Source organism: Numenius arquata, chromosome 1 (genome assembly GCF_964106895.1).
Source record: "Numenius arquata chromosome 1, bNumArq3.hap1.1, whole genome shotgun sequence".
NCBI lineage: Eukaryota > Metazoa > Chordata > Aves > Charadriiformes > Scolopacidae > Numenius > Numenius arquata.
Window position 1 is genome coordinate 22,181,734 of NC_133576.1, and position 13,071 is coordinate 22,194,804.

Sequence of the window (13,071 nt, forward strand, 5' to 3'; positions counted from 1 at the left end):
TGGTGGATGTTAACCGCTCTGAAGCTATTGTGTAGGGCTCCAAAGCTAAACTTGGCACCGCAAATGGGTCTGGGTGCAGCAGTTGTAAGATACCTCTGCTTCTACTCGTTTGTCTTTCTCCAGCATAAAATTGTGAAAGTTCTCCAGCAGCCCTGCATTACGGGTACAAAGTGCTGGGCTAAACCTCTGAGGAAGATTGGTTGGCGTTAATAGAGAGCGCTGAGCCTCGGTTGTTGCACTGTATGAGCCTATGTTTGTTTCTGATCCTGCTGCTAAGAGAGATAGTAACCTCTAGTGTGATGCACTTGTTTCCATTGCTTGGTTTAGTCCCCCTGATTGATTGCTGTAGTCCAGAGATAAAGACAGTGTAATTGCTTCTTTCTTTTGCTTCACAAAGTCATCTGAAAATGATGGATTATTTAGATTTATATTCAGTGTCTTGTAAATTTTCCATGTTCTTTGAGCACAGACTTTTATTGTCTTCTGCAGAATTCTGAATGGTGATTTTTTTTTTTTTTCCTTTAACTTTTGACTTCAAACTTACCTTTATTTTCTACTTTGTATAATGTTGACAAGGTCTTTGCCTAAGAAAGTTCCAAAGGTTGGACATATGGGTAAGGGTTCTCAAATCTCTGGTCCTATGGCATTTGCAGGCAAAATATTTATTAAAATGGCAAGTTATACATAAGCCATTTGTTAAATTAATTGCAAAATATATTAACGTACCAAGTGTAAACTTTTATGCCCTGGTTATTGTTTTAATTCCTTTGACACGCTAACATTTCAGGCAGAAGTAACAATTTCTCAGTAGAACTGTACCCAAAGTTGGTAGCCAAATGCAGCATTGTAAGTTTTCTTATCGGTGGCCTGCTTCACATCAGATTAGCATGGCTGGTAAACAGCACAGGAAAAGTTTGGTGTCCAGTGTTAAACATCTGGATTGTGAGGACTAAATAGCAAGCCTTGAGCCCAAGGGGAGGTTGGGGTGCCTGGATGAATGAAGCACTAACAATTAAAAGCAGCTGGGTAGCCCAAAGAGGTGCTCGAGTGTGCTTGAAAGTCTGTATAAAGTTTAAGACAGATGCTAGCTTTGAGGTTGTTTAGTATATAGATAACTTTAAGTACTTGAATTTTGTATGTTGAAAGTTGGGAAGGTCATATTGGGAACAATTTTTTTCTGATTCTTAGAATTATGTAAGAAAAATAGTAACAACATCAATGATGGCAGGTAGGAGGTATATAAATTATTAATTCATGATTATGAAATGAAATTCAATGGAAGATACAGTTAAACTGCATAGGCTTCACATGGTAACTGGCTACTGTTCCCCATTTTTATATATTCTTTCAGGCCATACGTGTCATCTTTGTGTCTTGGCATAATCCACACTATATAAGCTAACTCGCTAGAAAATTTAGTGTAGGATAGCAGTGGTAAAAAGAGTTAATGCAATGGCTAGCATCATTTAAGTATGTATGTAAATATCCTTAAGTTATTACAGTTATGACTGTGCCCACCTACAAAAAAGCTACTTCTACAGATGACTGTAAAATTTTTATCTGTTTGCTTTTGTTGCAGTCAGTAATTTCTCATTTATTTTCCTTAGCTTTCAAAGGAGGGGAAAAAAAAATGTTCATAACTGGTACTTCCGTTCAGTTCCTTCCAATCCAAATAACCTCGGATATATTTTGGGCTGTCTTCCTGGTGTCAGAGCAGTGCCTATGTAATGTAGAGCAGTATCTAGCACTGCCTAAAGCTGTATTCATAGAATCATAGAAATCGTCTAGGTTGGAAGAGACCCTTGGGATCATCGAGTCCAACCATCTACCCTACACTACAAAGTTCTCCCCTATACCATATCCCCCAACACCACATCTAAACGGCTCTTAAACACATCCAGGGATGGTGACTCAACCACCTCCCTGGGCAGCCTATTCCAATGCCCGACCACTCTTTCTGTGAAAAATTCTTTCGTAATGTTCAGTCTAAACCTACCCTGTTGGAGCTTGAAGCCATTCCCTCTCGTTCTGTCATTAATTACCTGTGCGAAGAGACCAGCACCAACCTCTCTACAGTGTCCTTTCAAGTAGTTGTAGAGAGTGATGAGGTCTCCCCTCAGCCTCCTCTTCCTCATACTAAACAGTCCCAGCTCCTTCAGCCGCTCTGAATTTGTTTTCCAGGCCCTTCACCAGCTTCGTTGCCCTCCTCTGCACTCGCTCCAGCACCTCGATATCTCATTCCTATGTATCAGTATCATTAAATCCAGTATTTCCTGTCTCAGTGCCTGACTTCTGCACTGCACTCATAAAAATGAGAGGACGGTTGACTTTTTAGGGATACAATTTGCCGTAAATAAAATTCTGAATAGGGCCGGGGGGACAGGAATGGGAGGAGAGGTTCAATTGTAGTGACTCCTTGAATTATGACTGCAGTTTAATGTTACAAGAGTTCTATTCACCTTTTGTTTATATAGGCTAATAATTTTCCTTTTTCTTCCCCTTTAGGAATGCCAGTTTGCATTCCTTGTCGGTGATCAAAGTGAATTTTGAAAGTTTGAATAAAAACTCTACAGGGAATTCTGAGTTATGGGAAACAATAAAATAAAATCTATTTTTGAGATTTTTCCCCTTGTCGCCCTTCCCCCACCTCCAAAGGGGAACCACTTACAAAGTATAAGAATAAAGCCCCTAAAAGTGCTGGCCTTCATTTAAAATAAGAAAGGACCGAAAAAATAAAAATCAGTTCTGAACATCAAAGAGGCTTTCCAATTTCTGGGATGACAATGCACTTTTATTCTTTCTGGATTAATGGGAATGTGACCGTTCTAAGGCAACCTGCCAAAAAATTAATAATTATTATTCACTGAAGACACAGCGAACATGTAAAAATAATCTAATTTTTAAAATGTCATCTTGATTTTTCTTTTCCTGAATTCTGAAATTTTATGTCTAAATAGGTTTATTTAAATGTAAGCAAAATGAAGTGAAAGATCATTTACATTTCTCAGAATTGTTTTCTAATTTTAAGCTTGCAGGATTAATTTTAAGAAATTCAAGATCAGCAAAATTACCTTGGTAGCATGTAGATTGTCCCATATTTCATGAACCAATTTTGCTTTTTAAACTCTAATAGGGATACGCGGAATTCTGCACTGCATATTGTGGTGGGAGGTCTTTTATATCAAGAGCACGTGAGTAACTGATCTTACAGAATGCGTAATAGCTCTATGGCAAGGGCACGTATATTATACATGAGGCTGATCTTGTCAGTAGAAGCTGTTACAGGCTGCTCTAACTGCGAAAAGAATATTAAATCGGTGTACAGGTGAGGGGAAATTTGGCACAGCAGACAGTAAGCCTTATTGTGCTGAATCTTTCCAGCTCCTATAGGACTGAATTTTTATCTGAAAGTTAGACTTAAAATCCATCAGCAAAGTTGGTTCAGCTGTTTCTGGATTATTTTGCATTCATTGGTATAGCTCAAGAGAACAGCTCTTACTCTAGCTGTGAATGTGTGTTGGTGTTCCTTCTGATGAGCTAGGAAGATCTGCATGGGCAGGGTTTTTTTCCTCAAAGAGGAAATCTAAACAAATCATCTAAAACAAATATATGTGTAACATGGTGGATAGAGATGTGTTCTGTGTTCGTGTAGATGTTCCGTCTCAGGTTTATGAGATCTTGAGGGCAGGCATTCGTTACTACAGGCCTGAACAGAGCCTACCATAAGGAAGTGTTCAGTTGTTTTGTCACCTCTTGGCGCAAAAGCATCACCAGTAATTTTAACTCCTGTCTTCAAGCAATGTCGTGCGGATCCCTGCAGAATCTAGGTCTTCCTGTTTTGGAAACCACAGGCAGCTTTAGAACCTTGTGCTACCAATATTAAAGCATGGCTTTGTTGAGAGTGCCTGCTTTTTCTGCCACAGTGAGGTCAAGGACTCGTTGCACCTGTATTTTTCTCAGCACTAGCCCTCATGGAGCTTATGGTCCTTAGCCCAACTGAAACTTCTGCTGTTGTCTTTTTTCCTTTTTTGTTCATCTTTCCTCCTTTTTTTTTTTTTTTCCCTAAACCACAAGGTGATCATTGTTGGTTTTTCCACCCTTGACTGAGAAAATGCTGCCCTGTGGAGGAGCAGCACAAGGTCCAAGACTCACATGTAGTAGAAATGCAGCTTCAGCTTGTAAGAAAGAACTTTCCCGCTCTTGTGGACACATGCAGCTTGCTTGGCAGCTTCCTCTTTTGCAAATGGAAGGTAGCACCCTGGCTGCGTCTCAGATACCCACAGATCCGTCAGTCCGGCTGAGGTGACCACCGTAGACCTTCCCGCAGCTTGAGGCCCCTCAGCAGAACTCCACAGGCTGTTCCCACCGAGTGCATCTGCCTGACCTCAGCAGGAGCGCTGAGCCCTTCACCGCTGACCCCAGGGTGGCTGCTGTGCACGGCCGCGTCCTGCCGGCTGTGGCGGGCCTACCTCTCCAGGCAGGCTGCCGTCCTGGGGAGCGGCTGGGGAATAGTGTGTCTGGATTTCCTTGGCGCTTCGTCAACTATGAGGAACCCTCGTTAAGCGGCTGGGGGAGACTCGCTGTTGGGGGGACTCACTTTCTGCTCTCCTCTGCTGGTGAGGAGGGGAAGCCAGCAGGGAGCAGGGGCGGCCATGTACAGCCCCTGCGCTTTGTGTCAATACCGCACTGACTGAGAATCATAGAATCGTCTAGGTTGGAAGAGACCCTTGGGATCATCGAGTCCAACCATCTACCCTACACTACAAAGTTCTTCCCTATATCATATCCCCCAACACCACATCTAAACGGCTCTTAAACACATCCAGGGATGGTGACTCAACCACCTCCCTGGGCAGCCTATTCCAATGCCCGACCACTCTTTCTGTGAAAAATTCTTTCCTAATGTTCAGTCTAAACCTACCCTGCTGGAGCTTGAAGCCATTCCCTCTCGTTCTGTCATTAATTACCTGTGCGAAGAGACCAGCACCAACCTCTCTACAGTGTCCTTTCAAGTAGTTGTAGAGAGTGATGAGGTCTCCCCTCAGCCTCCTCTTCCTCATACTAAACAGTCCCAGCTCTTTCAAAAAGCTTAATTATAAGCTCTTCATATATGGAATATATACACGTAAATTCGCTCTCTGATGGGTTTCCTCCACACGTGGGCCGGGCTGCAGCCATCGGGTCCTCCCCTGCCCGTCTCTTGCCCTCCACGGACAGCGGCGGGACAGCCAGCCGGCTCCGGGCCCCGCAACCCGGGGACGCGCTCTCGCTGCCAGGAGGAGGCCGGCGGCTCGGCCTCCTCGCTGCTACCGCCGGCGGCTCCTGCGCGGAACCTCCGTGCCAGCCGCTGTTTCCACCCGGCGCCTGTGGGCGGCGGCGGGGGGGGCCCGCCTCGGGAGCGCACGGGAAGTTGCCGTTGCTAGGGGCTGCGCTGGGGGAAGCCGCGGCGTCTCCCGCTCCGGTTCAGCCGGGCCGGGCCGGGCGATGGCGTCGCTGGGGCTGAACGAGCGGGAGCAGGCCGGGTGCCGCCAGCTGCTGGAGTTTCTGGAGACCCAGGAGCTGATGGCGCTGACCGACACCGTCACCAACCGCCTGGTGCATCCGGAGAACCGCCAAGGTGCGCGGAGACTGCGGCCGCCTTCCGGGCCCCGCGGCGGGGATGCTGTAGGCGGCCTCCCCTTCCACGGCCGGCCGCGGGCCTGGCGGTAGAGGTGGGCGGATCCAGTCGGGCCGGCCGTGGAGGCGAGGCCGGGGGCTACGGGCGCGTCCCTACTCGATCGCCCCTGGTTTGAGGCCGGGCCGCGGGGGTGGCGGGCCGGGCCGGCGTGCTGGAGCTGGTCGGGGGGTTTGTCAGTGCCCTGCCCGGTTCGGGGCTGGGCTCGACATGTGCAGGTGTAGCTGTTGGGAGCCTTAGAATCATAGAATGGTTAGAGTTGGAAGGGACCTTAAAAGTCATCGAGTTCCAACCCCCCTGCCCTGGGCAGGTGCACCTCCCGCTAGAGCGGGTTGCTCAAAGCCCCATCCAGCCTTCTGCTCCTGTGGGCCGGTGTACATCCAGTTTGGCTGCCGGGAGCTTGGGGTTTGCTTTGGCCAAGGAACTTGTGGCTGTTCGTTGTTTATAGCAGGTTTTCAGATCTCAAGCACTTCTTTTTCTCTTGTAGACCACCCCCTCCACCTCTCCCATCCTGATGAGCTTCATGCACTGCTGTGCCCCTGCCGTGCCCTGGTAGTGGTTGAAAAAGTGTTTAGAATTCAAGTGGCTCTTGCTGTTTGCGTTAATGACATTTGCTTTCAGGTTTTGAAAGGGTAAAACACAAATCAAATATTCAACTTATTTTTTTGTAGAGTGGAGCTCTTCCAGGTGTGACCATCCTCCGTCGCTTGTAGATGTTGAGCTTTGTTTCATAAAACTTAATTTTGTATGTGAGTTAACTGAGGCCACTCAGCATATTGCCCTGAAATATACACATCCAAAAACCTTGAATATGTTCATTTGTTATAACTCAGACCTGTGAGATTTGCCAAACACATTCTTTAAAAAGGCCTTATGCCTGTAGTTTTTCTTCTTGCTTCTTTTATTTACTTTTTGCATTTGTTGTCAGTTAAATGAAAAGATGGTAAAGGTCCCTTCCAACCTAGATGATCCTATGCTTCTAGGTTGTTTGTTTTTTTCACTTCAGCTATTATCTCTTCTTGTTTAAACTTACAGTTTTTACAGGTAACACGTTAAGTACCCAGCCTCAGTTCAGGGGAGAACTGGCTACCACAACTGCTTTAAAAGTGTATTTCAGTTTTCATGTTTTCTAATTTTGCCACAGGGCCTTGTAGCTGAATTTTTTTGAATGTTACATCTCAACGCACTGTCATTGTGCTACGGTGCATGGTGTTTATTTCCACACTAATTTTCTGTAAGAAAAACAGAATTAATTCCATTTCCATCAGTCGTCAGAAACCTAGGTGAAACCTCACTTTCACAAACTACTGTGCATTGTCTGAAAAACTGCAAACTTCTGGAGGTAGAATTCTTGTTCAGCATATGAGGAATCGGAAATTACCTCGGTTATTTCTCTCTGCATTTCTGTCAATTTTCTCTTCACAGGAAACGTTTGAAAACTTGCATGTTCTTCAAAATAACAATGTGTTCTCTGACGCATTCAGAGGTCATGTGAACTATCCATTTGATGCAGAAATTAAGATTCGTGTTCCATACTCAGAAACACATAAGAGATTTGTCTGGTTCTTTCTCTGTGTAATCTTGCTTCCAAGAAGACAGGTGGATGGCTTATTTTGAAATAACCCAGAGTTTTTCAAATGGAGAATGAAACCAAGCTCAACTTTTGCTAAGTGAAGGTGCTGTATGGTGTCTTGAAGCAGGAAGCCCTAAATTATTTCGTGTTCAATGGACTTATTTTGAAGTTAAGACTAGCTGCATCTTGGGAAGTATAGGTGAAATGCATTGTATGCAAGAATCTTTATACTTCTTGAAGCACTTGAAGTTTCTAAACAGCTTGAAAATACTTGAAGAATATTAGTAATTTCATTTGGAAGAAAAAGTTGCATCCCTTTCATCAAGCTCAAATCACAAATAATAAGTTCGAAGCAGTCATCGATGCTGGAAGTATTGCAAGGTAGCAAGGTCTTCAGTAAAACCAGCACCATTTTTTAAACATGTTCCTAAGTCTTTAAGTATCTTCTGTGTCTAATATGATTAGGTCAGATTTCAGTTTATATTTCATTTAGGCTTGTACTGCATTTGGAGGTGCTGGTCAGGAGTTTAAGAAATGGTGTATGTTTGGAGTTTAATTATGAAAGAAGCAACTGCTAATTTAAATTTTTTTACTTGCAGAGGCCATTCATGCCATTTTGGTTTACAGCCAAAGTGTAGAAGAACTTTTGAAACGCAGAAAAGTCTATCGAGAAATAATTTTTAAGTATTTGGCAGCACAAGGAATTCCAGTGCCTCCTTCCTCTGAGAAACAACTACTTATTGATCGTGTAAAGCAGTACTGGAGTGAGCAGCTTGCAACACGTACGTTAGAGTCAGAGGGAAGAAAATCACATGCAGAGGTGAGTGCTGCTTTCTGAAAGACCTGATGATGCTTAGCATTGCTTTTGCAGGATAACCAGTGTAAGTATTTGAATGTGCATCCAAAATGTCGCTCTTCACCTGTATTTAGGAAGGTACCAATTCTATTTAATTCTTGGTTTGTTTGGTTTTGGTTGGGTGTTTTGGTTTGTTTGTTTTTAATGACGTCATTTAAAGGTGTGCCAGCGTATCAGTTGCAGAGCACAGTCTTCTGCTCTGTCTTGCAAAGTATATTAGAGCATTTGAGCTCTGTGTGGGATCTTCACCATGCTTTTAGTTTTTAAGTTGTACTGTAAGCTAAAATAGAGGGTATTCACAAAAAATTCTGCGGATTCGAGGACAACTAAAACCAGTGTCAAAGGTATAGGAACCCTACATAGCCCCTTGTAATTTTTTAATGTGGTGGATCTTCTTAAACTTTTGGTATAGATTTCTGGTCATCCTCCAGCCACACCAGGCACTAGCGATACCATTGGTAGAGATGCTGTTGATAGTAGATCATCGGGCAAAAACGTCTGTCAGACTGTGGTCTAAAATGTTGCAGGTGAGGGAGGGCATGGAGAGAAAACTGCCTTTTTGTGTGGCCTTGATCTGCTTGTAGTCAGTGCAGACTACAGTGCAGTCAAAGTAGTACTGTCTGTAAATTGTTTTCCTTCTTACCTCTTGCAGTTAGAGCGCAGAATGGATTTTAGCAAATTTTTGTATCGTTGAAATGTAAAGTTTGTAGCAGTGCCAGGTCAGTGTCAATTTTTCCACTTGATGTTATTAGTAGTAACACTTAATGTGACTAAATGTGTTTTGGCAATTACAGGTTATTTTGAAGTTTTGACATTTAGCAAATCCTCGTGGTGTAATGAACTTTCAGTGTTTTATTTGTCTAGGATCCTTACCATGTAGTTCTAAATAGCCACCTTGCTCCTTCAAGTGTTGTACTTCTGAGACCTAATGGGCAACAGCTCCACCAGCTGGACTGTTAGAGCTCTGTAGCTGTTGATAATCTATTGGGTTGAGTTTTCTGTCAGGGATTAACTGATGAGAATTATGATTTAGCTAAGACTGTTTCAAAACAGTTTTTATGTGAATACTTTGGAAAAAAAAATGTTACCCTTGCAAGGTCACTTCCCAAGTATTAAACCATAGCGAAATTTTATGACTGAAGATAAGTAAATTCAATTCTCCAACGTACTTAAAACACATTCACAAAGGATGAGAAATTCAACTGGTTTATTTATTGCATGCATCTTTCTTTGCCTTTGTTTTCTCCTATTTCTTGTGGCCCTCACTGTTTTGAAGAAATAGGTAACATGGACCTACATAACAGAATTAGAAATTAATTACAGTTTATTGTGAAACAAACACAGCATATCTATATAGGAGTCTCCAAACTTTTAGTGCTTAATTACTTGATAATTACTTAAAACATACTTAATTGAATACTTACTAGACTTTAATGTTAGCAAAATTGACACTTGCTTTACTTCTAGAAGTCTTGCTTTGAAGTTGCAAATACTGAGAAGCCCTAAAAAATAACTGTACATTTGGTTCTTGTTCAAAGAACGCATCACCTTGCAGTTGGAGGTCATGTATCTTTCCAATGTAAAGTTTGGATGATTATTCGTATGTAAAAAAACTTACCTATTCTAAGAGAAAGGAGAGGATAAACAAGCTACGTATGTTCAAATTAAATACGTTCACAGGACTGTTACTTCAGCATCAAATTGTTGCTTTTACAGTGATGCTTTCTTTAGAAAGAAGTGTCCTCTAAACCAAATGTGTTTTTATAATCAACTGAAAAACCTGTCTTAAATATCTAATTGCTAAGCAACTTGTTTCCTCAATGTTTGTGCTTAAATTTTGCTATTCTTTTACACAGTTGTAGACATACCAAGAATTCAACTGCAAGGAATAGACTGTATTTTTTTCTTAGCTTGACCCAAAATAGTGCTTAAAAATATCTTATTGCTTTTACTGCTTACTTTGTTGCAGTACCTATTTAGTGATAACAACATATGGAGTGGTCTGTCACCGTCTTCTGATGCGCTTTTAATAATGTGACCCTTGGTTCCTCACCGATCCTTGCTTTTTCTACTTACAGTGAACTTGGCTTCAATACTTTATACCCACCACTCTGTTGTCAGTCTCAGCAACCCATCATTAAACATAAGTATTTTTTTACGGTATTTTTTATACCTCTACATCTTAGATGTATTTTAGGAGTGTGTTTGTGTCATTTTCTGTAAAACGAGTTAAAAAAAAGGCACAAGTGCCTTCTTCATAACCTATGAGGAACTAGTGGAAGATGTGTTTTGAGTAGTTTCATGCTTTCTTTCACCGACCCATTCTTCTCTAAGGCTTCTAGACAAGAGAGAAATGTTTGACTGAGCCTTCTCAAATTATTCTTTGAAGGTTTGGCTGTCTGTTAGCAATGTGGACTTTGTCTCACCACTTAAAAATACTTTCTTAGCAGATTCAGTGTTGAGCAAAGGATTTTATGACAGGCTGATGGAAGGATTTTATGATAGCCTGAAAGGAGTTGCCTTTATTCCTAGAGTAATCCCATGCTGCTATGTGAAAATCCCTGCAGCTCTCCTATCCCAATGTCATATTGTTTCAGTCTGTTTTAAGTGATCAGTTTTACAATTAGAAAAGTAACTGAGATTCCTCAAGACTTTAGTATATTTTGGAGGAGCAAAGGTAACATGTTATGTTTTTTTTTGATTGGGCTATTTGCCTATGAGAAATATGGTGAAGACTACAAACATCACTCACGAAAGTGACCAAGCATCTTTTGGATGATTTTTGGCAGTCTTACTGCCAAACAGGGCTCAATTCAGGCATGTGATCTGGAATTAATTCTGGAACACATTAATTCTTTGAGTTGCAGTTCTTCCTGGATTAGTTGTGCATTTTATTAGCATATTCCACTGATATATCCTCATAAATCAGAAGTATTCTGTCAACTTCAGGTATTAGGATGTGCATATTTAAAATGTGGCTTCCTAATAAGTCGTACTTGTTCTTATCAGTTATACAAAGATGCAGAGACTGCCACAATTCACCAAATTAAAAGGTACCAATGAGACTGAAGGCAACATGAAAGGAAACATGAAGAACATGTCAACATAACTGCTTATTTACAAGCACTTTTTAGTAAATTGATATGCCTTAATATTGGAATAGTTTCTCAGGTCGAGTCTTTATCCTTCTTGTTTTTCTGTAACCTTCTTTTAGAAATGTAAACAACAATGAAAAGTTACTAACCCAGGTACTTTTTACTCAGCAAAATTTTGTCTCTCAGTGTGAGAATCGTGATCTTGTGGAAGTTGTTCAAAAATCCTTCCCTGCCCCTTTTCAGTAGAACCAGGATTTTCCTCTTTGTTTATAAACTGTAGGCTAAGACGAAACTGAAGGACTATTCTAACTGTAATTCAAAGAACCTACTCTGATTCTGTAGGTAAAATAATCATGATCTTAAAAGTAAATGAGATTTTACTTTGATGTTTTTCTTCAGGCACTTTGTCTCACTTGAAGAAGACTTAGAATGTTTAAAATAAGTATTTACATGATTTTATGTTCTTCTAGGTGGTAATCTTGCATGTTAAAGCTAAATAGTTCTAAGAAAAAAATGTGCTTGATTGCAGAGTCATGGAGAGAGTCAAAAGTCATCACAAGATGCCATTCGTGACCTAGGAGAAGAATTCTGTCAATGGTTCTTTGAACTCCTGAACTCACAACATCCCTTGGGAGTAAAATCTGAAGAGAGATGGGGACCACAGCATTTTTGGGAGGATGCTAAAATGAAGTTCTGTTACAACACATTAGAAAAAAACACGGAAGAATACATTGGTGCAGAAATGGTGAGCCTTCGTCTGCTCTCGTTGGTTAAAGAAGAGTATCTTCTATTCAACCCTAATTTGCATTCTAGTGGACTGAAATGTGCCATGTCTCGACATGGGTTAGTACTTGTAGGAGTAGCTGGCACGGTACATAGAGACAACGCTTGTTTGGGCATCTTTGAACAAATTTTTGGACTCATTAGCTGTCCCGTTAGGGAGAATACATGGAAAATAAAAGTTGTGAGTCTTAAAATTGTTGGACAGAATGCTCTGGAGCCTGGGATGCAAGTTGAAAAACCCTCCCTAAGATATGAGTCAAACCAACTGCAAGAGTTGTATGATGGGAAAGAACTGACTGTGTTTGAACCTCAGAAATTCTGAGCAATTCTTTCACAGCTGAGTGAGAGGGGGAACATACACACTTTGTAGTGCATAGTTGAATACTGAAATGGCTGCAGCCATGCGATGTCATCTCTTTTTTGAGTCAGATTTGCTGGATGATGAACTGAGATACAGAGTCTGAAGTATTAATAAAGGTGATGCTTTTAGGCACTTTTCCAAGAGCTAACAACTATTTCACAGTATTACTTCAGATTTTGTACTGTAGTTGGGAATGGAGTTAGTTTGGTTGTTCTTGGTTACAAAACATGGTTACATTTAAATGTAGGTTGCCAGCAGTATATAATAAGCTAGATGACTTGAGGTTCACAAACTTCAGGTTACTTTTCTTCAGGTCATCAGTTCAAACTCTTCTCTGAATTGTAACAGGAAGTCATTGCTTCTGGCTTTTTGAAATTGGGATTGGTGAGCGTCTAAATGAACATGTAAGTCACAAGAAAACCATCTGCCACTTTAGGAGTTCTTGGAGAGAAGAGACAAAAAAATGTGAATGGAGACTGTTGCCATTTATGTTCTAAATTACATTTTGTTACTGAACAATAGAAGTAGTTCAATGGGACAATGCAGGGAACTTAACATCATGTAAATCTTTTTCTCTTTGGGTTAATAGTTTCCTTTCTTTTTACCTTTACCTTAAGGTTCCAACTTTGTAATGAATACAAGCTTTCTGTTGTCCTGTGTCCCAAAGCAGACAAATTTGAGATGGTTGCCCAGGCATCCATTTCTAGCACTGACCCTTGGATCAAGTAG

The 13,071-nt window shown here is 41.4% G+C and overlaps 1 protein-coding gene across 1 annotated transcript; it reads left to right on the forward strand.

Annotated features, from left to right (window-relative positions):
• The first annotated feature begins 5,484 nt into the window (after window positions 1–5,484).
• On the forward strand, window positions 5,485–12,303 carry C1H3orf38 (chromosome 1 C3orf38 homolog). The gene is made up of 3 exons (XM_074157297.1): window positions 5,485–5,617; window positions 7,847–8,067; window positions 11,728–12,303. Exons 1-3 carry the CDS (start codon window positions 5,485–5,487, stop codon window positions 12,301–12,303), a joined length of 930 nt encoding a protein of 309 aa, XP_074013398.1.
• The last annotated feature ends 768 nt before the right edge of the window (window positions 12,304–13,071 follow it).